The sequence below is a fragment of the Hippoglossus stenolepis genome, chromosome 13, assembly GCF_022539355.2.
Source record: "Hippoglossus stenolepis isolate QCI-W04-F060 chromosome 13, HSTE1.2, whole genome shotgun sequence".
NCBI lineage: Eukaryota > Metazoa > Chordata > Actinopteri > Pleuronectiformes > Pleuronectidae > Hippoglossus > Hippoglossus stenolepis.
Window position 1 is genome coordinate 13,117,257 of NC_061495.1, and position 27,074 is coordinate 13,144,330.

At 40.5% G+C, this 27,074-nt stretch overlaps 1 protein-coding gene across 3 annotated transcripts; it reads left to right on the forward strand.

Moving 5' to 3' along the window:
* Nucleotides 1–776: 776 nt before the first annotated feature.
* Nucleotides 777–25,975, forward strand: zak (sterile alpha motif and leucine zipper containing kinase AZK). Of its 3 annotated transcripts, none has more exons than XM_035175164.2 (20): nucleotides 777–955; nucleotides 2,900–3,089; nucleotides 5,085–5,172; nucleotides 8,923–9,024; nucleotides 9,586–9,651; nucleotides 9,768–9,796; nucleotides 10,249–10,386; nucleotides 13,189–13,275; nucleotides 13,506–13,580; nucleotides 13,670–13,776; nucleotides 16,176–16,311; nucleotides 21,105–21,149; nucleotides 21,258–21,288; nucleotides 21,416–21,555; nucleotides 21,644–21,706; nucleotides 21,785–21,874; nucleotides 23,697–23,813; nucleotides 23,951–24,025; nucleotides 24,183–24,333; nucleotides 24,850–25,975. In XM_035175164.2, the coding sequence occupies exons 2-20, from the start codon at nucleotides 2,931–2,933 to the stop codon at nucleotides 25,566–25,568; spliced, it is 2,418 nt and encodes an 805-aa protein (XP_035031055.2). In that variant the 5' UTR covers nucleotides 777–955; nucleotides 2,900–2,930; the 3' UTR covers nucleotides 25,569–25,975. The 3 variants fall into 3 exon arrangements, with proteins under 3 accessions (XP_035031055.2, XP_035031054.2, XP_035031057.1); XM_035175163.2 differs by lacking the exon at nucleotides 777–955 and adding an exon at nucleotides 2,558–2,645; XM_035175166.2 differs by lacking the exons at nucleotides 777–955; nucleotides 21,105–21,149; nucleotides 21,258–21,288; ... (5 more) ...; nucleotides 24,183–24,333; nucleotides 24,850–25,975 and adding exons at nucleotides 2,558–2,645; nucleotides 17,420–19,397.
* The last annotated feature ends 1,099 nt before the right edge of the window (nucleotides 25,976–27,074 follow it).

The window sequence follows — 27,074 nt, forward strand, 5'->3', positions numbered from 1 at the left end:
TATTATTAAAAAGTAAGAGGTATAGTTGTATCAGACTCAGATAACTTATATAGATAGAAGTGTTGAGTCAAATTGATAACAAGTAATAATAAAAACTGAAAGTAATATTCCATAGTAAATTTAAAAAAGAGAAAAAGGTATCATGAGCCACATTTTCCTTGAAGATTAGAAAATTCATTGCACTCATGGAGGCAGTGGATATTTACATATAGTCTTATATCATTGCATTGTTGTTATTACTGCTGCAGTAACATGTAAGAAGTTATTATAGTATGTGGTCCAGAGGGAGCTCATATTACTACTTAATAGACCGATTGTTTTACGTGAAGGAATACATCATATTTATTTATTTGTTATTCACAATGTTATGTTTTTAAGTAAATATTAACTATAGCTGTCAAATAATAGGGTGCTATATAAATTAAAGTAGACCCATGTATCTTAAAAATACACTTCATTGAGTCAATGTATTTAGTTCCTTTAAAGTATTAAATGTTAATGTGAAAAAAACACATACAAAATGAGTGAATACATTTAAATAACATTGACATGAAAATGTAATTAATATTTTTTTAGGTTACAAAGTGAAGTTTGTTGAAGGTTACAAACTAAAGAGATATGTAGGAGATGATACTGGGGACCTCGGTTGGTCCGCGGACCTCATGTTGAACACCACCGTCCCAGGACGATGAGAAAAACATTGGAACAAGCAGGTAGCATGTGCCCCTCTGCTCCAGCTGGGGGCGCTGTTGTCATCAGTATGTTGCCTGTGATGGAGTCAGTGTGTTGGCTGCTGCCGGAGGAAGTTGTGTAACCAGTGAAACCACCGCGGAACGACAGGATAAATTAGTCACATGAGCCTTCCCGGAAACTTCTCCAGAGAAAGTTTCTGTCTGGTGGAACCTGCACCGACGACGAGCTTGCCGCGGAGCCGGAAACCTCGCACTTCATGTCGGTATGTTCAGCGGGAGTTGGAGGGCGGGTGTTGGAGGTGGACACGGGATTTACATGCATGCAAGATCCAGGGTGACTGTAGTTTAAACACTGATGTTAAGACGTACATATGGTGTGTGTACATGTTTACTGTACTTCTGGGTGGAGCCGGGTGTGATACTTATAAAGTAGCGTATTATTCTAATTATTAAGTGGGTACGTGTTATTACAACATGTCCAGTCCTGTCATAATAACACCGTGAAGCAGAGCAACACACTTCCCCACTGTTCTATTTGTTAATGCAGTGAACTGTGCCTGTGCTTGTACATAGACCCCAATAATCACAAAAGACATTATGCTCCAGATATGTCTGCACTTATGTTAACATCTGCAGTTAAGCAATCAAAGCTGCCATGCACTGTAAAACCTGTATTTAAGATTGTGAATTCCACATCTGGATTCAGGCCACCAAAGGTGAGGCACTAATATTCCAAAAACTATTTGAAATTGTGATTTTAACATCCGCATTCAAGCCATGGAAGGTGTCATGCACTATGAAATCAGTATTTGAGATTGTGATTTCAACATCTGGACTTAGGCCATCAAAAGCATCCAGCACTGTAAAAACTGTATTTAAGGTTGTGAATTCAATATCTGGATTTAAGCCACCAAAGGTACAATGCACTGGGAAATCTGTATTTGAGATTGTAATTTCAAAATCTGGATTGGAGCCATTAAAGTCATCATGCACTGTATAATCAGTATCTAAGATTGTGAATTCAACATCTGGATTTAAGCCATCAAAGGCATCATGCACTGTAAGATCAGTATTTAAGATTGTGATATCAACGTCTGGATTTAAATGTTACCATGTTGCTGTTAGGACGTGAAATAGACGCTGACAGGTCAAGATGCAGTTTGACATATGCTCTATCAAGACGTTATTGTTGCAGTGCTGAAGTGTTGTTTGCTATTAAGTGAGAAACTGGCAGGAATGAGTGGCAGAGTGCTACCATATCCCAGTAACCCTGGCTTCTTGAGTGGACGGACAACACTGGAGGGGGGTGGGGCGGTCCACTGAGCAGATTGGGTTGAGGCTAAGTATGGCGTGAATACAAGTAAATCAGCAGAAAGCTGAATGAAGCAGAACGGCTCCCCTCTGTGACAATGGAGGCATTCCCCGCAGGGATGGATAGCAATCCCAATGAAGACCCAGGTAACAAGCTTTTAAAAGCTGTAATTTCGCAGCTGTAAATGGGAAACCTATGAACAATAACGGAGCTACAATTTCCTGTAATTAATTATTTCTTTAAAAGATGCTTTTATGCTGTTGCGGACACACAAAACCACATAATCCATCTGCATTGACAGTTTGGCAGCATTATGCTCGTCCTGACCCTGGTTTACGCAAATGCAGCATGTATGGCCTTTACACAGGCAGGGAGATCTCTTTTTTTATCTAAAAAGATAAAGAGAACACGAGGGACTCTCCCGGCGTTTGTCTCGAAACAATCACAGACAGTTTATAGCCCCTGTTTTTAGCTCTCTCTCTCTTATGACCCTACTTGTACCGAATACAGTCGGCCAGACTCGAGTAGCCTGCGACTTTGGCTGCGTGATCACAGCATACCAAGCATGCCATCCTCCTCATAACAAACAGTGTGGACCCTGAGCTCAGTGTTTGCTGGTAGGAAGAGACAGAGGATGCTCAGTAAGTCACAGAGCTAACATCAGGGATATCACACCGACACTACATGAGGAATCAGCCGGCGGCACAGCAGCCTCTTTTGGGTCCTGTTGGAGTCCGTCTGACCTGCAGTGACTCCCATTCTCAGTTGTCGTATTTCAGAGCAAAGCTATTCTTTGAAGCATCATGCACTGGAGGAACAGGTTTGTTTTACCATAGAGGAATTTGTGTAATGAAGCAGGCTTCCCTCTTTTCCTGTGATATCCCCCGTCTCCTAGAAGCTGAGTTGGAGCTGAGTGTCATTATGAGATGTTGTCTCCAAGCGCCTCCTTCGTGCAAGTCAAGTTTGATGACATTATATTCTTCGAGAACTGCGGTGGTGGCAGCTTCGGGAGTGTGTACCGAGCCAGGTGGATCTCCCAGGACAAAGAGGTGGCGGTGAAAAAGCTGCTCAAGATCGAGAACGAGGTAGGAGTCGTAATTGCCCGAGCTTTTCATATACTTTTTAATTGTCAGTGTAGTAATCATTTTAATTGCTGCCCCATTTAGTGGGATGTGGTGACTTCCATATGTGTCACTCATGGTCATTATACTCCCTCACTCTCAGAAGCGTGCTGCAAAAAGAAACCACATCGCCCGATGAAAGAATGTGTTTGGCCCAATTACAGAAGAGACCGTTCTTGAAATCCCTTTGAAAGCTCGGGTTCATTGTCTTAAAAACTAAAAATGAATTATCTTTGAAATCTTTTCATGGAGATTGTTTTACATTTATAGGCTCAGAAAAAGTATTCATCGTGTCTTTTATAAAACTGTAAAAGATCACAGATATCCATTCAGCTTCACTCAAGTGTTGGAGAGATGCGTGTTCAGGGAAAAATAATAACTAATACTTCAACCAATTGTTCCTTTAATTACAGTGTTTGACTACAATTAAATATATTGGTTTTGTCAAGTTTCTATTCATTCTTGAAACGATGACACACGAGACCCTCTGGGACTGTGTATTATATTATTGTCTTTATATATAATCTCTCCTTTATTTTTAATCATACCCGCATGTAGCTGTTGTTTACAATATCTTAACAACAGTTTTACAAAGGATTGGACATTTAATCCACTGCCACCATGTACTTCACATTTGTGTGTGGTGTTTTTAAACCCTAAAATCTCTCAACAACTAATGTATGAATTGTTATGATATGGCTCATGACCTGATGCTCATGGCAATCCCTTAACCTTTACACTTTTTTATTTGTACTTTGTGTTTTGCGCTAATAAGCAAATGATAACACTCCCAGAAGACTAAAATAAGATGGAAAGACATTATACCTCTTCAAAGCAACACTATGGAACTTTAAAGCTGGACTCACAGGTATCTGTTGCAGTAAAACCAAATTGATGCTTCTGCGTGGAAGCTGTAGCCTATGCGTAGACGTGTACCCTACGCAGAGCCCAACGCCGTAACCTGACGGGCGCCTCCCCAAAAATGTAACTACGCACCGAGGCAACGCAGATCACAAGAGCTGTGATTGGTCCGCTTTGGTAGCGTCGCATCTCCGGCAGACTCACCGCCATTTTTTTTATTGAGTTGAAGGAACGAACACAGACGACGTATTTCTTTTCTTCGTTGCAGTTCTAGTAATTGCTCTTCAACATCTATCAGCTCCAACTCCAACACGATCCGCTTAGTAGCACTTGCCAGTGTTCTGAAGTTAACAGAGCGTTGCCACTAGCGTTTCGGAGGTGTAATTGCAGTGCGACTGACACACACCTATACGCACTATGAAATAATGTGATTTAATGGGTTAGTGCCTGCACTTGATTGTCAGCTGTGCTTCTTCCGCATGCAAGGCAATGCAACGCAATGTAACTGAACCACAATGCAGTTTAGCAACACAGGAAGTCACCCCATTCAAAGTGAATGAGCAGCGGTTCGATTGAAGCCCTTTCAACTCATACGTGTGAGTCCTGCAACGCTGAGACTACATGGTGATTATTCTGTGGAGCTCCGTGTCTGAGCTCTGCATAGTCCCACTCACTGAACTGAAACACAACTGAAGGGTCGATATTACCCATGATCCCTGGCTTCCTGACGCAGAAGAGCTCCTGCGTTACAAATACACCAAACTCTGCTCAGGAGTCTTAATATTTTAAATCTACAGTTCAGCTTTACTGTTGAACTTGCTGACCTGATTCTGAAAATTAAAGCCGTGACCATGAGTCAGGTCACACAGGAGATTTTACCCACTCGCCAAAGTTACATCAAATCTTTTTGAAGCTGCTATTTTAAGGTAAAAAAGATGCAGAATGTTGCTTTATCATTAGCATGTTAGCTCAATGGCTGTAGATTACTAGTCCTGTTTCTTCAGACATGTATAATGATTTGCAGTTACATGTATAGGAATATTAATTATGATGGAAAAGATGAAGTTAATATTTTCTCTCTGTGTTTTCATTGCTCAGGCTGAAATCCTCAGTGTCCTCAGCCACCGTAACATCATCCAGTTTTATGGTGCAATTATTGAGGCTCCCCACTATGGAATCGTTACTGGTAAGTTTAAAAAACAAAAACAAATGGTCAACCATTCATGCTGACACGTCGCAGTGCAAAGTGCAGTGTGACGACTGGACCACATCATGTTAGAAAACTGCAGCAGCTGAATGTGTTTGCATCAGTTGCACAGTTTATTCAACAGTGAATGCTGCCGAGGTTTCTATGGAAGCATTAGTGAATTGCGGAGGGTTCAGGAAGTGCACACGTTGATACAGCAGTTGTGTGTTTTTTGTCTGATTTAGAGGCTGAGAAGAACAACGCGCCCTGTAAAGCACACATTGCTGTGGACTGTACAAAACAAGGGGCCCTGTAAAGTGTGTTTTGCGATGTATGTGCACTGACAGTAGAAGTCTGTGGTCTCATTCATCTGTTGAGGGCTAAAACTTTCTCCTTACACACACACACACACTCACGCACACACATGCACACGCACACTCTCTCGGTCAATTTTTTGAATCCAATGTGATTCTTCAGATAGTTTCTTGTTTGACCAATAGTGAAAAACATTTTCTTGATTAGTTAATTTATTAATTATCAAAATTAAAAAATTAATTTGTATAAATAAGCTTATCAATTAATCAACAAATTGTTTAATTAAATTACATAATTAGTCTCATTTATAACCCTGTAATCAAGACTTTAATTACATTTGTAAAACTGAGGACTATTCCTTCTTTCTTATGAGTGAAACAAAAGAGGCTCTTTATCTTGAAAACAACAACAGAGCCCTCCAGCAGCAGTTTAGATGAAACAACTCAGCCTACATGAGAAGCTGTGTTATAGGCTCTTTATATGTTTACCCACTCTACATCAGAGCGTGAACCTCTGAGCCTCTCGGGTTGAACAAAGATTTTCTGTTCTATAAAAAACTCTGACATTCAGGGATTGCTGGATGTTTGGGAAACCTAGTGACTGCCCACGGGTCCTTTACTTCTAATGTCTCGTCCATACTGAGACAAAGACTGATCCCCTGCCAGGAAAACAGTAAAACATATTGTGAATGAAGATGATTCACATCCTGAACAGGGAACATCACATACTTTCATCACGTGGAAAATGCACAGCATCTCAAACTGAATGAAATGAATTGAAATGTATTAAAAACAAGCCCACAGTTCACATCTCACTAAAAGAAATGTTTTATTGAGAACAGTCAACTGTAATCTGGTTATTTCTCGTGACTATGGGTGTTGATACATTTAGGTTTATATACTATATATAAGAGAAGTGTTCTCACTACTTTTCTCTCCTCATCTTGCTGTTTACAACATACGGAGGCTGGAAGATGATTCATTCTGAGGGATTGTTTATGTATATGTTAGAGAAAGGAAAGCTCAAAGGTCACAGTGATGTCACAAAACATGTATTTTGGCCCTAACTCAAGAATTACGGTGATAATTTCCTTCACATCACACCCACTGAAATGATGTCCCCAGCTTAATTTCACTGAAAAAAATCTATTTCTTTACCTACTTTTTTAAGTTGGTAAATATTTTTTCCAGAATTGTGTGACATATTAATTGTTGGCATGACTACAGTCAATCTGAGATCAAGTTTATAACTGTAAGTTTGAGAGTGGTAGAAGATAAATATCTGATATTATGGGTCGAGCTGGGAACCTCTGCAGCATCACACTGTGATGGAACCTCACATTAATATTAGAGTGCAATACATTTTAAAACCAACTTACATACACACAACTCCATGTCTCACAGCTAAATATCCTCTTTAAATAGTTTAGTACACCCTTTAAATTTGACTTTATACAGATGATGGAATCAAGGGTTTTCTGTCCCTGTTTATTCTCACGCACTAAATAAGCCAGTACGACTGAAACAGATTATTTCAGTGTGAAAAGTTAAGAAGAGTCTGTAAACAGAAATGAAAAGAATTGCAAATTGAGGAAAGAAGCAGCAATCATTAACATTTAGATGAAAGCATTTAAAGTTTTGATCACTAGATATACAGTTTCAGAGCAGGACCTGCAGAGCTGCCTCTGAAGCCCTCTCAGTTTGTGTGTGTCTCCTCCTCGGCAACAGCTGTAGTGTTTTGCAGCTGTGTAACAGAACAGCTTTGTTGTCAAGGAGCTGCTTAGTGTCTTTATTTACTATGAAAGCAGAATCTAATTAACAACAGATTCATGAACATTTTTTATGGTCCCCCTGACCAGGCAATGTCCACATTCATCAGCTGTGTTATAAATTTCCCCTGTCAGTTGACACACAGCATCAGGCCGAGCACTTCTCTCCAGCTCCCACAATCTACAACCTGTTCGAGACGCCTGTTTGTCTCTGTTGACCCGCAGCAGATTAACAATATCTGCTGTCACTCCGAGCCGTCATAAGCTATGGGAATTAAAGTTGGTTATTGTTCTGAGTAAAGGCGCATTCACCTGATGGCTAATTAAAACGTATTTGTACGGTGGCCCTGAAATGAAAATTACAATGTCAAAACACAGTAACAAGTCAGAAAACACAATAATAAATATTTCTTTTTGTGTTTTTTTGTGTTTTGCCATTGTGTTTTCTTATTGGCTGTTGCATTTTCTTATTTGCTGTCGTGTTTTGTGTTTTGCCGTTGTGTTCTCTTATATGTATTTGTGTTTCCTTATTGGCCGTTGTTTGTTCTTCTTTGTGTTCAGTGATTTGTTTTTCGGATTTGCACTTCAGGGCCACCATACTCATGTGACATGACACTCCCTCCCTCTGAGGAGGTAGCTGAGATGAAAAGGAAGGTGCAGTTTACATTAGAGCCACTAACCACATTATCTATGGAATGCGGATGAACGTATTAAAGTACAAAGTACAGAGTCAGGTGAAATAAGGTGAAAGTTAGTGTTGCTGCATGTTACTTCATCTAAAACACACTTTCTACATCAGCCCCTGCTACAATACAAGTAAAACCAAGGCCCATAGAAAATGTTAAATTGTTGTGTGTATTTTCTAATTGTTATTTACAGTCCTTACTTTGCGGCTGTGCATGTTTACGTTCATTGTGTTGGGATATGATTGGGTTATTATGCACAAACAGTGGATCCCTGCTGTGTTAGTTGTTATGATAGTGCTTGTTAATAGTGGTTCGAGCACTTTACTCCACATGTCTACTAACAGCAAAAATCTTGATTATCACATTAGTTTTACATATTTCATTTACAAAAGCTTTATCAAATCTCTTTATTACAGAGAGGATGTTTGCAAAAGCATTGTCTGAAATGTATGAAACCTGTTGAAGCAGAGCAGAGAGATTATTCCTTTATGTTGTGGAATTTTTAGACCGAACACACCAGTTTGTTCAGTTTCGTTATGTTAAATAAAGCTTATCCACAGCTGCAGGCTGGTGACGAGAGCAGTTTGAAATTGTGGGTTCTTGGAGTTGTCAAGCAGGATTTCAACTATTTATTGTTTTTATGCAATTCTCTCTCTCCTACTGCACTAGTCAATTCAAGTCAAGTCAGATTTATTTATAGAGCGCATTTAAAATAACATCGGAGCTGCACAATCATGGCAGAGGAAGGCAACACAAACATGAATAAAAATAAGATGTACAATGTTAGAAATAAAACTTGTAGAAAAAACGCTTAAAAAAGGCACAAGATAAGTTGAAAATGATTATATACAAATATGTAAAATACCTCAAGAGAAAGGTGTTGTCACTGTAAGACATTTTATCAGCACAAATCTTCTTCTGCTCTTGTTCCCGAATGTCTTTATCTATTTTAATCTACAACACAATCACATTCCTTTACAGAGTATGCGAGTGGGGGATCACTGTATGAATACCTGTCCAGTGATGAGAGTGAGGACATGGACATGGGACAGATCATGACATGGGCCGCAGACATTGGCCGAGGTAAATGTGACTGTTGTTTATCCCCCTATTATATCCAGCCGCTATAGGCGTGCATTGTGCAAATGTGGGGAATTGTGATTTCACATGACATAATAATTCAAACCAATGCTGAAATTGTGCTGTGTGATATTTATATTTTGCAATTTCAGTCACATATGTTGATAAGTAAAATGTTGATGAGACTGCCTCAGCTGTTCTAGTATTCAAAATGTTTACAAAGCAAGAAAGAATATTTGATATCTATTTGTTATCGTCATTATTGATTTTTACACAGATTACCAACTGTTGTGTGCTTCAGTGTGTGCAGGCGGTGTAGCTGTACTATAAGTCTACAATTAAATATGAACAAGAGTCAATTAGTCCCAATTATTAACATCAAATAGTATACGTTTCTATTTAAAGCAGCTCTTGTCACTTTGGCTGAATGCTACACAAATAGTATTTGCAATGTAATGCTGTCCCTCCTCGATCACGAGCAGCTGAAAGATGCATTACTTTGTCATGTGATTGAGAAAATCTGTTCATTTATCTTTATGAAAAACATCTCTTCTTCCCCTGTAGGGATGCACTATTTACACTCAGAGGCACCGATTAAGGTGATCCACAGAGACCTGAAGTCCAGGAACGGTAACAGATTTGCAACATTATTGTTTTACCAATACGTCCAAAAATGAATATTAATTTGTTTTTACATTAACGCTGGATTTTATACGTTAATAGCTTCTCTCTATTTTCCTTTTCAGTTGTTTTATCTTCAGACAAAGTTCTCAAGGTGAGTTTTTAATATGACTGCACAGTGAAAATTTGATCTTTTATCTATATAGGTTTGAATGGAATATGAGCATGAAATACTAGTATGTTACTTACCTACAGTATATGGACACAAGAGGGCAGTGACTAACTTAGCATGTGCAAGAAGCCACTGAGAGCATTAACCGCTGTGTCTTACTGCAAAGAATATTTATCATAAACGTGGGACAGAATGGAACTCAACAAAATCTTGTTTTGTATTTTTGATGTAGTTTGTTCTGTAACTGTTCATGTTACTCTGAACATATGTTGAAGAGACATTCTGTAAGACCATAGTGTTTCAAATTGAATTTTCCTGTGGCACTGCAGTGATTAAAGCAGCAGCTAATATCAGACCTGAATGATGCGATAACATAATAGTAGAAACCAATATTTGCAGCAAAATCAGTCTCAATTCCGTTCTTATCTCCTCAGATTTGTGATTTTGGGGCGTCTAAGTTCTTGACCCACACAACGCACATGTCCTTGGTTGGCACGTTTCCCTGGATGGCTCCAGAAGTGATCCAGAGCCTGCCTGTGTCTGAGACCTGTGACACTTTTTCCTATGGCGTGGTGAGTGACAAGGGGGTGGGGGAGTTTCACACTTAACTCATAACTCTTATGCAAGTTGTGTAGTTCTTTGGAACATATTTACTTCCTATAGGATAAAAAACAGGTAGGACAGAGGTTTCTGTTCTTTATAATAGGTCCCATAATGTGTAATGAGTCACTGAGTGTCTCAGTGTGCTCAGAGGGAGAGGAAATGCACTTTCCAACAAGGACATTGTTTTGAACGTCCAGCCATTCATATATTAGCTAAACCATTTATCCTCTGAGGGTCGGGGGGGAGCTGCAGCCAGTACCAGGTGACATCAGGTGAGAGGCAGGGGTACATCAGTCCGGAATTAACCCAAACTGCATGTCTTTGGACTGTGGAAGGAGGCCGGCAGATGGATGGAGGTGGATGGATAAAAATGAAAATAAATGAAAACTTGACACTGATTCTTCTTAATGTACATATTCATATTCAAAACAAGACACTACATCTCAAAGTATATATATATATATATATATAAGTCTCATGATGGTGAGCTGATGTGCTGCGGTGCACCGGAGCTGTGTGGTGGGCGACTGAAGCGAGGAGGTGGCTGTCAAGAGCACCGGCCTGAATGTGGGACTCCAGAGTCCGTGCAGGATGTAGCATTGACAGGATGAAGAGGAATCCAAAAAGTTAGTGTGTGGAACCTGTGCATAAGTTAAAGGTCATTTGATATTTCTGGGAGACAGGCCCACCAGTGCCCTCCGTGTTACTGTTGGGTATTTCCCTATACTTGGCAGGAAGTGACAAAGTTCCTATGTACATGCAGTGATTCTCCATGCGACGTTGATTGCATTCCCTTGGGAGAGAAAGATGGGTCCTTTCCAGTTGCATGGACTCGTAGTTGTACACTTGACTGGCTCTGTGGTGACAGAAGAAGAGAAGACAGGTGCACAGGGACCTGAGGAATGAAATCTCTTCCTATTCCTCCTTCTTGTATCGTTGTCAATATGTCCAGTCAGCTCAGCAAGAGCATCCAGCTCGCTGAGTAAGTGTCGAGCAGCAAGTTCGTTTTTGATTTTGTCAAACCAGCCACAGTAAAAAGCAGAGAGCGGGAGAGTTCCATTTACTTTGTGGCGAATGTTCAGAATTCAGTGGAGAAATCAGTCACCTATCATCCCTTCGTTGCAAGTTTAACAGCCTCCTTCAGCCCCTTGGCCCGAAGCTGCAGAAACCTCAACAGCGGAGCACGCAACACTGCCTCTGCACTAACTAAATCTAAACAGGTAAACATGGTACAAGGGGTCAATCTGGAGCAAGTGGAAATGGACCTGTATATATACTGGAGAGTGGTGCTGACCTGAATGTCTCAAAGCTTTGACTATTGTCATTGTAATCGACATCCTTATCACCATGTGAATTATTTTTGTATCATTATATATGCATTACTACAAAAATCCCAAATTAGCCCATGAAGTAATCCGGCATTATTCATTATGCATCTATATTAATTATTATTTAATCTCAGAGAGGATATTTCTAATCTTAGTGGTGTTGTGCATTACAGTACCGCTTTTCTAATGTTACCAACATTTACATTAGCAAGTTGTTGAAAAAGCCAAACATCATGAATAACTTTTATATTTGTAAAGATGACTTTAAAAAGTTGAGTGCTAGATATGCCAGTATATTTGGGTGGTTCCCTCCCGGTCCAAGTTTAAAATACACATTGGTAATTCCCAGCCGCACTGAAGAGCTCATGAGGTGAAGGGGAATAGAACAGAAGAGTGAGGAGGAGGAGGAGGAGGAGGAGGGAGGAGGAGGAGGAGGAGGAGGAGGGGCGAGGGGGACGAGGACGAGGAGGAGGTCCTGTGATTCTGCTGGTGAACATGTTGCACTAACAGCTGGAAGAACAGACTGAAACTTGGCACATTAATGCATTTTTTACTTTTAAAATATCCAGTCCGTAATATGCTTCATGCACTCAAAGAAAGTTCACTTAAGTACGCTGGTCGCTCCTGGCCCAGAAAAATAAGTAGCCCTGTCCCATTTTCATTTCTGCATTATTTCCTATGCTTAAGTGGACAGTAGCATTTTTTTGACCTTTGCAGAAGTACAGTCTCTCACTGTGACTTTATGGTTCTTATTCTTGTGAAGTGTCTGTGTAAAGACATTTGTGAGTAGTTGGAAATCATTACCACTTATCCTCAATTGACTTAAAGCTGAAATTCCAGCCCCTTTCAAACAAGGATGAAGAGTAAAACAGACAATGTTTGTGATTGCAATGAGTGGCCTTTTATTCCAGAGTTACTGCAGAATGATTGCAGATTTAAGTATGCACTTTTCTGCCTCAGACGTGTTTTATGAAGAACTGATTTCTATAGTAAAATACATACATATATATATACAGTATATATATATAATGAGAGGAAGCTGGCAAGTGAAGAAATGCAGAAACACAAGGTACATGTATACAGTTAATGGCTGTTTTTCATTCATCACATTTTCATATTCCTGACGCTGCAGAATACAAACTAAAAATAAGCTACATTTTTGCATAGTATTTTTGTCTATTCTATAAGCTGCATTTGGTCTCAAAGAACAATAGTGTTTAGCGTTTTGAGTATATATACGAATACACATATTTTATTAACAGATAAAACACACTTGCTCAGGATGTATTCATCTCTAAACTTTTTGAGAAATCCTATCATGCGGTGGAGAAACACAGCAGATCCTTGGCTGTTATGGCAGTTCATACACATACATGAATGTGTATATTGTGTGATATTGATATTGTGTCTGTGAACTGACCTTGGCTCTTGATTATGCGACAGGTGCTTTGGGAAATGCTGACCCGAGAGATCCCCTTCAAAGGTCTGGAAGGTTTACAAGTGGCCTGGCTTGTGGTGGAGAAAAATGAGGTATTATAGCGTGTGATTATTAATTATTATTATAATATATTATTGTCTGCCACACAGAGTCACTGTTTAAGCCTCACCAGTGTATGGTTGACTTTATTTAATATAATCAATCAATTCCATAATGAATAGCTGCTAACTACACTTTTTTTATATCATTGTACTTTTTTATGTTTTGTGTATTTCATTGGAAACACCTTGTTGACATTTGATATTTTTGAAATGTGTTTCAGAGGTTAACCATCCCCAGTGGCTGTCCTGCCAGCTTTGCCGAGCTCATGAGGAACTGCTGGGCAACAGATCCAAAAGTGAGCCATCCACAAAGTTACATTACATGAACAAAATATGTATGTTTTCATGACTCACATACAGAGCAAATGTTTCTATGTTCATTCAGGAAAGGCCAATGTTCAAACAGATCCTCTTTACTTTGGAGTCCATGTCTAACGACAGCCAACTTCCTGAACAGTGCAACTCTTTCCTTCACAACAAGGCTGAATGGAGGTAATGTGATCATCCATTCTCCAGACCCAATAAATGTATTTATAACCCAATATACTGCCTCAGCCTAAGGAAATGTGCAACTGTTTTCAAAGAATGATGTGGAAATGTAGCTGATGGGGGCCATGAAATACAAAAAGGACTTGAGATCGTGCATATAGATCTTTAATAATTACACTGATGGCTACATAAAGGCATGAAAAACCTCCAAAGAATCATCCATCTGGATATACTTCCTCTCTTTACCCATAAGGCCCTAAAATAATCACCATCTTTTTCAAGTAGAAGTGTTTAATTGGCCTGTATGAGCAGCTGGAGGTTTGGTGATGTTCAGCACAGCCTGAGTCTCAGCTGTTACTTTATTCTCTGTCTGCCTCTCTGTGGGGCTTGTCTGCGCTCTGAGGTTTTTCCCTCAGAAGTTGTGCTGGTGGCATCGTGTCCGGGCAGCCATCTGCAGGTGGAGCAAGTTGGAGTGAGACTCTGGGAAACTGAGAAAGTGAGAAATCCTGTGACAGGGTTAAATCTCCACTGGCTGAGAGCGGAAGGAGAGGCGAGAGAAAAGAGATTTATTTATTGTTTTTAATTCACTCAGGTAGCTGAAGTGCTTTACCCAGAAATAGACAGTATATGGTGCAGGCAGAAGGTAACTGAGCGTTGCCTGTTTCTCATTGGTCTTTGGTTGAAGTTCTGACTTTGTTTCATGTTGAAATAGTGTTTAGATCTTCACTGGTTGCACATTGATGGAATCATTGCCTGTTTTAATTTGTATGCATAGATTCAATAGAACCAATAGATTATACAGGAAGTAAAAAAATTTGCCTCTTAGTTATTATTTTATGTCAGTGTACTAATACTTATATTACACTGTACATTTGACTGATAGTTTACAATGGAGTGTTTGTCACTCTCTGTCCATAAAACCAAAACATTCACTCAGGAGTAAAAATCTAGTTTTTAAACTTAAAAGACATTGACAGTTACCAATATTGACTGATTTGAGCATGTTTATCTCTTATTTGATCTATCAGTTTATCTATTTTTTATCTTTTATCTTTAAGTTTTGGCCATATAGTGTGTAATATCCTGCGTGGTATGAAATTATTTGGGTAAGAACTTCAATATAAACATAGGCAGATGAAGTTGAAACTCAAACTGAACAGGAGTCTCCTGTTGTGCAGAAAGTTTGGACACAGTCTTGAAAATTAAAAATTAAGTTATCAATTCTTGCCTAGTTTAATTTGTCTGGATAAATAGAAGAAAAGAAATGTGTTTGTTTGTTTTGAGCTGAGATGCAGTGGGAGCTGCAGAAGAAGCAACATTTCTCTGACTGTTGTATTTCAAATGTGGATGTGAAATACTGCAAGAGTTTATCAGGAAAGTGGGAAGCAGGAGAACAAATTATTTGGGAAGTGGAGTACGAGTGGAAATTGTTTGAGGTGGGAAGCGTGGAGTAAGGGGATGGGCCTTCCTGCCTGGGCTGCATGTGTTTATGAAAAGAGAGCATTTCTGTTGGGCGGAGGCTCAGCATGTGCTCCACAACACAATGTGCAGCCCCACCTGCTGGGCAAAACAAACTCCCTCAGCGTGACGTTAGCGTGAGGCATTGTCCTGTCCTTGGCATTCAAAGCTTCAGACTCTAAGAAGCTTAATCACTCTGTGCCTGCAGGGCATCACGTGGCTGTTTACAGACGGGTTTCAGTTAGTTTTGCTTTCAATATGTATCACAACTTACCGTCCGAGTACTGCGCCACTTTTCTGGTGACATTCTATCCACAAATTTCATGAAAAAGCCTAAACTAAAGAGGAATTGCTCCAAACAAGTGTTGTCTGTCTCAAAGCTTATTTCTCTGTGTGATGAACCACCATTGTTAATTCTTAAACTTAATGACATGCCAACATTTTTCAAACCCACATGACTGCATCTGAAATTCCAGTGGAAATCCCCAAATTTCCCAAAGATGCCATTTAATGTATTGATGCAGCCATAAAAAGTCACATGTGCTTGTACTGTTTAATAAGGAATACATGCCACATGTTATAGGTCAAACTTTTTACATGTTAAAAACACATAAATGATTAATAGTGTTGTAGTGGTTAACAGGTTCGTCAGTAGTAGTTTATTTTGACACATGCACTATTTACTCCTACGAGAGTAACTTTGCTTAAAAAGTCACCTCCCAGTTGTTTTAGGACGTAAGTTGAATTTTATAAAAACGTATGTGGTATTTTTTGGGAGCCATAAAGATTTACCCCTTTAGGCAAGGCAATGAAAATGTATTTGTATAGTGTTTTATCATTCACAGAGGTCATTCAATGTTTGATATCCATTTGAAGCTGGTCCCAGCAGTGGGCAGGGAGACAGACTAACGTTATATTGTCCACTTTTCTGCTGTAAACTGCAGGTGTGAGATTGAAGCTACACTCGATAGACTCAAGAAGCTGGAGAGAGACCTGAGCACTAAAGAGCAGGAGCTGAAGGAGCGAGAGCGGCGTCTGAAGATGTGGGAGCGCAAACTGGTTGAACAGTCCAACACCCCGGTGAGTTCCTCCCTATCCCCCTCCTCACCTTGGCTGCACCTCGGCTCATCTTGACCCTCAGGTCAGCGGCCGCACTCTGTCAAGTGGTCACAGCAACAACACCTCACTTTTACATTCGCTGTTCACGTGTGTATTCACTGGTTTCCTCACTCGCATCAAGAGAGGGACAGAATCGTCCTGATGTTTTCTCCGGGGTGAAGTGGAAATGGAGAAGCAGTGAGATGAAAATAAAAAGCGTGGAATGAGAAGAGGGCGGAAGCACATTATGAGAACATTATGTGTAGCAGACACCATTGGCAATACTGCATTTACATGCAGTGTAGTGCATGACAACTGCACAGGAACATTTGCAGCATGATGCACGGAGTGAAAACTGCAGTCCAAGACTTTCTTCATGGTTTTTCTGTCTCCTTTTGTTTCGCTGAATTTATTTTTCCCATGCAAAAGAGGTTGATGTGCAACATCTCCTAACATCAGTCCCTACTTTCTCTCTAGTCTAGTCTTGTAAAAACATATATTATGCAATAATCACATTGTTTGTTTTATCTGATGATCATTCCAAAACTCAAATATATTCTTTTTACCTCATGAAAGACAAAAAAAAGCATCCCAGCCTCACTTTGAAGAACTAAAACCAACAGATATTTGGCATTTTGCTTGAAAAATGCCAGAAATTATCATTTGTTTATCGAAATCGTTGCATTTCTATCAATCTGTTTTTCCCGAAACTGTTCTACTCTTCTTTTCATTGGTGTTTCTGTGAAGGATGCACAATGATTTATCTCAAACTGCCTGGCACAATGGTGCACAGTGCAGATATCATGGAAGATGTCGCTCAACAACACATCATTTCTAGGGAATCAGGAAATTGTTGGAATCAAACACACACTGGAATCATTTCCTGTGTTTCCTTTCTTGTCCAAACCTTCCTTTGCTCCACACCTCTGCTTTGTTCCCTTTGTTTTCTAAATCACATCTTGTGTTGAGCTTAAAATTGCCCACTTTTCTTATTTTACACTTTATTCTGTGGACTGAAACTGATTACTTCCTTTTCTTTTCAATCCCCTCTTCCTCCCCCTCTTTTTTCCTCCCTGTCTCTGCCTCTCAGCTCTTCTTACCTGTGGCAAAAAAGATAAGCGCTAAGTCGTTCTATCAGTCAAAGACGGAGGAGTCGAACAGTTCGCGGATGTCGTGTGAGATCACGGCCTCGAGTAACGAGGGGGTGAAGCTGCAGTCTGTGGTGAAGGGCTTTAAGGACATGTTTTCCGTGGACTTCGGCTGGCCTGTGCTGCACTCGGGCATGCAGGTCAACATGCAGGCCAAGCAGAACTCCTCCAAGTCGAGCTGTGTCAGGGAAGGACACAAAATCAACATGACTCTGGGTGCTGGATGCTTCACTTGGTCTGACAACAGTGAATAAAACCTCTCCCGTGTTTGGCATTGCCACATCTCGCTCGGTTGCTTTATTAGTGTTTGCGGATTTCGAAAACGAACGGCTTGTTAAGTCACGTTGATCATTTCATAATTTCGATAATCATTACTTAAAACATGTCTGGGCGTAGCTTTTCTTCTACTTTGTTCACGATATAAATTCAGTAATAGCTCGATGTAGCACAGGGGCATATTATAGAACATGTTGGAAACCCTCCACCTATGTATATTATGGATGTCATTTGGCGTATGCCTAATGTACTGGCTGTATAGTGCCATGCTGTGAAGAAAGAGCCACACAAGCCAGTTGCTTCGAGAAGACCAGGCTTTTATGATGAAGTGACATTTTGCTGACATTAAGATTGGCCAATTTGTTATGGATGTGGTGGAGTGCAGTTGTTGAGATGCACTCTCTTACCAGGATGAGAAAGTACATGTTTTTTCCTCTGAGTGACCCAGGTTCAAAACAGCAGGAGACGGACTGCACTGTGCAACTGTCAGATTCATTTGCTTATTTTACTTTATACTTCCCGAGCAAGACTTTTTTTTTAAGCAAATTATTTAGAAAGGCTCGGAGAGCGCAGATCTCTGTCAAGGCTATATGGCCTATCTCGCCCAAGTTAAAGAATCCTGTATCCAGCTCTTTATCCAGATCCGCTCCAAAATGTATTGGGTCTTCCTTGGATCCACCCCTCCACAAATTTCATGGAATCGGTTCCGTAGATTTTGTATAATCCTGCTAAATTACAATCAAATGCTACTTAACAATATTTTTGCCCTAGTGGCTCAATCAGAAGTCCCATTCTGCACCATAGACTATTTATACAGATGAAGGACACATCTCCACTTCCTCCCACAATCCAGAAATGAGGCCAAATTAGCAGTTAGAGGACCAACATTAGTGTGATAACTATCTAAAATCATGTTCCCTTAACTAACATGGAGGAGGCAGGGTTTATGATCTGTACTGCAGCCAGCCACCAGGTGGCGATCAAGACACTTTGGCTTCACTTTTGTAGAGCCATCATGTCGTCCATCTTTATATAAGTCTATGTTTTATACCAAAATATCAATTTTAACTAAATAATTTCCATCCATAGACACATTTAACATACAGTTAAATACTGTGCAATCTAATCTGAATATTAGCATCAAGAGCTGCACTTTCAGTAAAGAACAATGAATTAGCATTAGCACTGAGTTAGGTATTTATGCTTGATCTGGGTGAAGGACATGCTTCCCTGAGCAGAGCCCATTAATTTGTCCCCTTCACTTGTGATCATCAGTGGGTCTCATGAGGATGTAATCCTCTGTATCCCTGTGTTGTTGCTTGTTACCTCGCTGCCATGAGCTAATACTCCTATTCAAACATCGCCTGTACTCCCAGGCCATCAGGCCCTATACACGTGTAATTAACACATACTTTCAGCAGTATTTACATTTACAAATACACACACACAAACACACACCACACAAATACACACACACACACACACACACACACACACACACACACACACACACACACACACACACACACACACACACACACACACACACACACACACACACACAGCTTCTTGGTGTGATTTTATTTTCCTGCATTCTTCATTATTTTGTCAATAAATCAGTTTCTTTTGACTTTCTCTGCTTAATTGTTTGTCTTGGATTGATTTTATTACTTTCCATGTGTGTGAACTTAGTGATTTAAAAAAAATGAGCGTGAAAGCGGGAGAGATAGTTCTCCCCAGGGTCCCCACGGGTCCTTGAAATCCTTGAATATTTTCTGAAGATAGAAATAAATTGACACGGCTTGTTGAAAAACTGAAATTTCAGTTCTTTTATTTCACTTATGTCAGTACAGAGGCTATGTGTTACTGTCTGTGTTTCTCCCACCCTCTCTCACGTCTTCTACTCGTGAGTAAATAAATCATCCTCCCTAATTCTCAACTTATACAATATATTGCTATGTCAGAGAAGACAAGAAACCCCATAGTCCTGCTACTGGATGGCTGTGGCTCAGGAGATCAGTCCACTAACCAGAAGGCCGGTGGTTCGATCTCCAGCTCCTCTAGTCCAGTCCAGACAGTATGTGAATGGTGTGTAATAGAAAAAACTCTGCATATAGAAGCGCTCTATGAATGTGTCAATGTGGCTTTAAGTGTAAAGTGCTTTGAGTGGTCAACAGCACTAGAAAAGCGCTATATAAATAAATTCCATTCACCATTTACTACTGTAACACTTTCCTAGTTTTGTGAATTGAAAAGCGTTCAAGCCTCTCACTTTTGAATTGTTGTCTTTGACTGAGCTTTTGTAAAACCTAAAAGTTCTTATATTAACACTTTTCACAAACTATGTCACGTTGGGTCCTTGACTTTGTGGGACTTAGGCCACGAAGAACCCTGTGTGAGTGAAATCTTTTTACTACGGTTGCAAAATATCATTTCCTATCTGTTGCCTTTTCTTGTGACACTAACTTTCACAACATGTGACTCAGTTCTCACTTCATCTCCTGGTTACCAAGCATCCATTAGTCCACATGGGGGCAGAATTGTGTGAACTAAACCAAACTCAAAGTTCCCCTTCAGATTCCACATGTATCATAAACATAAAGTGTGTCAGCATTATGAATTTGAAATTCAGGCACCTTTTGTCAACAGCAACCCTCTGGATCTCAATAACAGAAGCGTGGCAGCACATTCATGAAACACAATACGCTGCTGGGAAAAAGTGACGTTAACTTACTCCGATGAGACTTTGGCAGTGGAGGAGTGTTTCTGAATCTGTTTACTTCCGAGCTGCAGCAGTGGAGGTGGCAGACAATGCTGCGGGGCTGAGCAGCTTTATGAGGCGGCGGCCGCCTGCACAGAAATGTATGGCAGCGATATTGAGACTGGCATTCACTTAATAGTCTGAGCTGTTTTCATTACGTCTCGGGAAGAAGACAGTGAATGGGGCCCGCTCATTCATTTAGTCGTCTTTCCTCCAATTTTCCGTTGCATTATTTCTGTCACTGCGCACCGTGTCTCATGAGCACAATGATGAAATCTTTATTTTGGCTGGCGGCTTTCTGCCTGATTACATTTAATGAGCAATAAATAACTTATCGTTCAAATAGATCACGTGAGATCAGTCAGATGGACGTTTTCGGTTTGGTATAGACCATTAGAGGCGATTCTTCTTAATCACACAGCACAATAACCGGCAAAGTAATGGCTCTGAAGACGTGAAAAACATGGCTATTTTCCCTTTTAATCACATTTACTAATGTCTTGTGATGTTTACTTGAAGATTGTGAGTCATAAATGCACACGTCGATATTTTACTGCTTTTACATCAATTTGTGTTGTGTTTCTGTGCAGCTGCTGCCCAATCATGACATCTATGCCTGGACTGAGGAGCATGTGGTCAGTATCAGTGTATTTTCTACACCTTACTACTACAATACATACCAACTCATGTCTCAATAACATTGTCATTAAAAAAATAACCTGTGATTATTTTTATTTATTCAGTTTTTCTGGATGCAGCAACTATTTTGTGCAGGTTTGTACATTTTCTTTCTCATGTTTTAAACCATAAGATCTGACTTGGGCACCTTCAGACTTTTATAATGACTATTAGAATCTTATTTATACTGCTAAAACTGGTTGTTTTTCATTTTCTATATCAGGGGAAGGTACATGTGACATGCAGATGTACGCTGACCTGTTTCAAAAAAATCACATCACTGGAAAGACGCTACTTTTGCTCACGGAGTACGACATGCACGACATGGGCGTCAAGTCCAAAGGTCACGTTATGCACCTTAAGGCAAGGCATTAACCACAACTGTGAAAAACCCACATATAATTCATTGATATCTGGGGAGACGGTTAATCTGACCTTTACTCTTGTGCAGGGTGAAATTGAAAAGCTGACTAACGATTACCTTGGATTCGTGCACTTCCCTCCACTGTTCAAGGTATGGTAGTTTCTTTCTCCATTGTCAGGAAGCCGTTTCAGGTTCGCACATTTCATTTCGCAACTTTTTTCCTCCCAGGACGAGTTGGAGAAGGAGGTGGAGAAGAGCAAAACTGTGAATCTGGAGCTGGTGTTTGGGTACCACTGGAAACCAGGAACTGGGAAATGTGTAAGTTTGCAGCCAAACACACACACACTGACTGCATCAACATAGTCTGCAGCTGTGAGCAGCTGATAAATCTCATCGCTGCCTCTGTGAACACACATGTTAACGTTGGGTAATAATTGTTGCTTTTTAAATAAATGCACAGAATCTTGTTTTCAGCCATGATTGCTTCAGTGCCTCCTCTTACTGAGGCGCTTTGTTCTGAAGATTGGAGATGATGGCTGTTATACTGACCACTGAAGGCAGCACTAGACGTGTATAGAACCAGACAAATAAACATTTCATTCTCAGCCCGTGTGCCGCATCCACCGCGACTCGCTCGCAGCCCTTTGTTAGGGCCTCAAACTGTGGAGAAAGGGTGGCTCTTCACTTGCTGTTTGAATTTAATCAAAAATAGCCCATTTAGCCAGAAGTCATTTTCTTTTTAAAAGGCAAACGTTATTTAATCTTTCAGCTGTTCATTGTCCCATCATAAATAGTCCTCTTTCAGTGTGTTCGGCAGGGCTGAAACGAGACTGCTAATTGCCTCCCATTTCTTCTGACATGTGGTGGTTTAGTGGGTAGAAAACACAGCAGGGAGAAGGAAACAGGAGGTTGAGAAAATGAGAGCTAATTATTTTCCCCTGCCTGGTGTCAGGTTCTGTGTCAGCCTTGTTTTTACAAACTGGAAGGTTTTTTGCACTAAATAAAACAAACCCGCACTGCATTTTTTTTCCTTCGCCCCTCTTTGCTGGCGATGTCATGGAAGCAGCTGCACTTCTCAAAGACAAAATGAGGGCCTGCGATTGTGCGGCCACCATCTGACAGCCACTGAGGGTCCCCTACTAATGAGGATATCACCGTGCAGCCAAGTGAAAGGTGCTGAATTATGTATGAGTTGTCATTAGACGCACTCGGGTCCTAGGCATCATTACCAGACATTGTTTCTGCTGGAGTGATTAGACTAGCATGGACCTGGGAGCCCCGGCGCGACCGTCCAGGGCCGACACCAGGCCAGCGCAGGGGCCAGCGGTGTGTTTCTGAGCCAGAGGCCTGCTGAAGCTGCCCCTTTTGAGCCGCTTCCAGTCCCCGGGGACGATGCAGGAGAGGGCGAAAGGCTCCTCAGACGAGTGTGTTAGTGCCACTCCTCTGATGTCTTTCTCTGTGATCACTGCACAATGGATTGGCCTGTGCCGTGAACCCTGTGTGGTTAAGCAGTGACCTGTGGATTTGTGGCAGGCTTTTGGGGATTGTCAGAATCATTACTGCTTCGTCAGCGTTGGTTATGCAGGAGAAGAGCTATGGGGAATTGTTCAGATTTCTGCCTCCTAGTGAGGATTTGATGTGTGCCGCATGCAGCAAGTCATGAGAAAGAAAAAAATAGGTTTTCACCCTTAACAACCATCTCTTGTGCCAAAAACTTCATCATTTAGCCCAATATTAACAAACATAGATGTCAAATTTTGACAAGGAATATTGCGACGTCTGAGCAAAGTTAATTACTATTTTTGTTTCCCTCTGTCTGCCATAATAATTTTATAAAACATCACAGTTGTTTACTGAATAGTTGTTTACTGCTGCCCAGTACAGATATTGCATACAAATCCCATTTAGAATAATTAAGTTATACGTTTTTGCACCCTTGAAATTATTTGTTCATATTTTTATGTTAGAAACTCTTTCTTCACCCACAGTGTGAGACTGTGTGGCCACTGCCGTCAAACCACCTCTAGGCTGTGCTGTTGGTTTATGTTCGTGAAGTTCTCCACACAGAGTGGTTCACTTTTCCATATAATCGGGTGTTCTTTCTCTCTGAGTATCTACATAATGCCTCTTTTCTTTCAAGGACTGCAAATGGAAAATGTACATGGAGCTTGACGGAGATGACGTCGCAGTGACCTACATCAAAGATGTCATCTTTAATGCCAACCAACAGGATGTGGACGTCCTGCGGATGACTAAGGTGTCGTCAGAAAACACATTATCCCTCATGTCTTCTCAGTGTTGTCTGATCTAAGGTTGCATTTTACCCACAGGGTTGTTGTAGTGTGATTCCAGTTGTCACGTTTTTTTTAACAAACTAATATTATTACAACCCAGCCTCCTTTTGTGATGGACAAATGGATTGTCGGAATAAAAGAGAACCAGAAAGTGGACTACATAGTCAATTATGAGGTGAGTCAACTCAGCTCCTGAGGGAGGCACCTCGCAAAACAATAAACATCTAGGTATTATCCGTTCAACTCTAAAATCTACCAGGATACCAGCGCAACTAGTTTGAAGCTTTTTGAAACTAAATACCCTCATATCACCTTTTTACTTGACACTTCAGAATGATGTCAAGTCATCAAAGTGCACCCGCCACAGCGGCCTGGTGACGTGGGGTGTCAGTGGTGGACAAGACGTGATAAAGACGGTGGAGCTGGTCATCGAGACGGCACCGGACAGCATCGACTGGAACCCCAAGGACTGGTCCAGCTCCGGTAATAGTTTTATTAATAGTTTTGTTGTATTAGTTGAGTGCACAGGCAACAGTTCTCACTGCTGGGCAGTTTCAAAGTTTTGCTCGTGAAGTCTCCATTAATTTATGTCAAGTTCAAACTCAAGTTGCTTTAAGATAAGAGAGCAAAAAAAATCTTAAATGAAAAAAGCTGTAAGATTAAGTATTATAATATTACTATAGCATCACAATCAAAAGGGAATAGAACAGGAAGGCATTGTTACTATTGAAAGAGAATAGTAATAATAATGATATGGATAAAAGCTGCAATCTCTGTCGAAAAATACTTTCAGTCGAACTAAAAGCTTGCAAGAAAATATGTTTTTACTGAAAAGAAGATACTGTTATAGCAGAGACGATTTATGTTGAAGATAATTCCATAAACTAGGACAACAATGACTGAAAGCACCATAGCCTGATATAGAATGAAAAATAAGATATTAGGAATATATTTACCAAATGTCCCCTTATGTTAATCATTGCTTATCTTCTGTTCTAGATATTGATCCTATATGGATGCACAATGTAAGGTTGCGGCAGATGAGGACCGCAAAATCCCCGCAGCGAGCGGCTCCTCGACCAACCTTCACCAGCTCTGATGCCCGCACTCTGCCTCAGTTTCTGTCTGCACATGAAAGCCAGGAGTTCTCTTACGCTGCAGCTGTGCGTCGCTCTCCAAACCACCTCCGAGCACATCCCTGGATTGACTCGCGCAGCTCCTCGCCAACTGCCAGCCTGTCGGCCAAACTGTCGTCGCTCCATCTGGGGTCAAAGGGCAGCAGTCCTTCCAGCACCACGTCAGAGAGCGCCTCAGAGCGGGAACGAGAGCGCCCGATCAGTGCTGGAGCAGTGCACGACCACCGCAAGAACTTCTACTTTGGCAGCACGTTAAATGTAGGAGTAGCGCAGGGTAGGGGGCACGCATTGACCAACACTAGAGGCTATGTTTATAATAAAACCAGCAAAACCTCGCGACAGCCAGGGAGGCCACGGTCCAACAGTTACAGTGCCACATCAGTGAACCGCCTACCCACGATACCAGGTATATTGTCTGTGACGGCAAACCCCAGTGAGGATAAAGAAGGGGCCAAAGCCAGCGACGGAGGGTGGATCAAAGTGGAGCGACAGAAAAGATTACCACGTCAGGACAATAAACAAGTCCGAGGTCGACAGAGGAGAGGCGGCAGGGGGGGGCGTGGTGCTGGTGGGAGAACTTAACGTGGGCCACTCATGAACTGACAGCTCCTTGTATGCTGAACATGTCATGCACTGAAATGGTTATGCACATAAATTATGTCTCCACACATGCTAAAAGTTGTTTTAAGAGAATACACTGATACTTATTATATGTAAATATATATGCATGACCAAATAAGGTTTTTATTTTTAAATCTGACTTCTGCCTGGTTAATATAACAAACCTATTATGCTCTTTAAAAAAAATAAAAAATAAACTAAATAAAGGACAATACAGTACCTGTTCTTTCTTACATTAAATTGATGGCATCGAGTGATAATGTTACATAAAAATATATGTTTATTTATCAGGCCAGTTTTTCACAAGTAACTAAATAAAGTGTTATAACACTACGACAAATGGGACAAATAAAAATTCAGACTCTTTCTTCCAATCGTTTGTTTCTGAGTTTCTTCTCTTTTTGTACAGTATATGTCAACAAACAGATATATTACATTATCTACTTGGAGGTTTTGGATGTTTCCATCTTTTGTTTGATTGTTTCCAGCATTACGCTGAAACTACAGGACAGATTATCATGAAACTTGGTGGAAGGATGCAGTACGGGCCAAGGTAGAACTTATTCTATTTTAGTGCGAATCCAGATCTGGGGACGGATCTGAGTTGTTTTTTTCACTTTCTTTACCATTGTAAGATACAAAGATTTTTTACGTTTTCGTTAATTTCCCAGGGAATAATTATGAATCTTGATGAAATAAAGCAAAATTTAGGGACTGTAATCTATGAGTGTGTATGCTTTGGTGCGACTTGATTGAATCTAAAGGGAGTGTGGGGCCTTGGCAGAGTATGCACTCTACTAAGTGCTTATCCAGTTCATATGTTTTTCAATGGTCATAATTAAAAAGGCTTATCTAGTATGAATGTCCCACCCCAACACTGTTATCATGATTTCCTCTGTGCCTCAAGCTGATCTGCTTCCTGTTGTTTCTCAGGTGACTTTTGGTCTCTGCCTTTGGATATGTCATTAACTATGATTTATTCCCATTGTTGTTTTTAGTTTCAGTGCCTTCTTTGCCACAGAAAACCTTTTTATTTAATTTATTTATAACCTGTAAACCACTTTAAGTGTAACCGAAACATTCACATTTACAAGACTGAGTAAAGTGTCATTTGTTAACTAGTAGTAATGCTTTAATGTGCAGGTGAAAACTGAGCTTGAAACTAAATATGAAATTCCCTTAGATTGTGAAGATGTGGCCTGTTCCATAAATCTCAAGATGAAAAGGAAGTGACATTTTACGCGCCTTGTATGCAAATTCGAGAATAAGAGATTCGCGCCGCCACAGAGTTCATGGAAGGAACACAAACATGGACTCGGATAAATCAAACAGTTTCAAAAGTTTTACGGGTTTTAAAAATATAACAGTGATGTAAAACACTGACAATGACTTGCGAGTATCAACTTAACCGCCAATTTCATACAACACATGTTTAACTTTTAATAAAACGACCTGAGTAGTTGTATG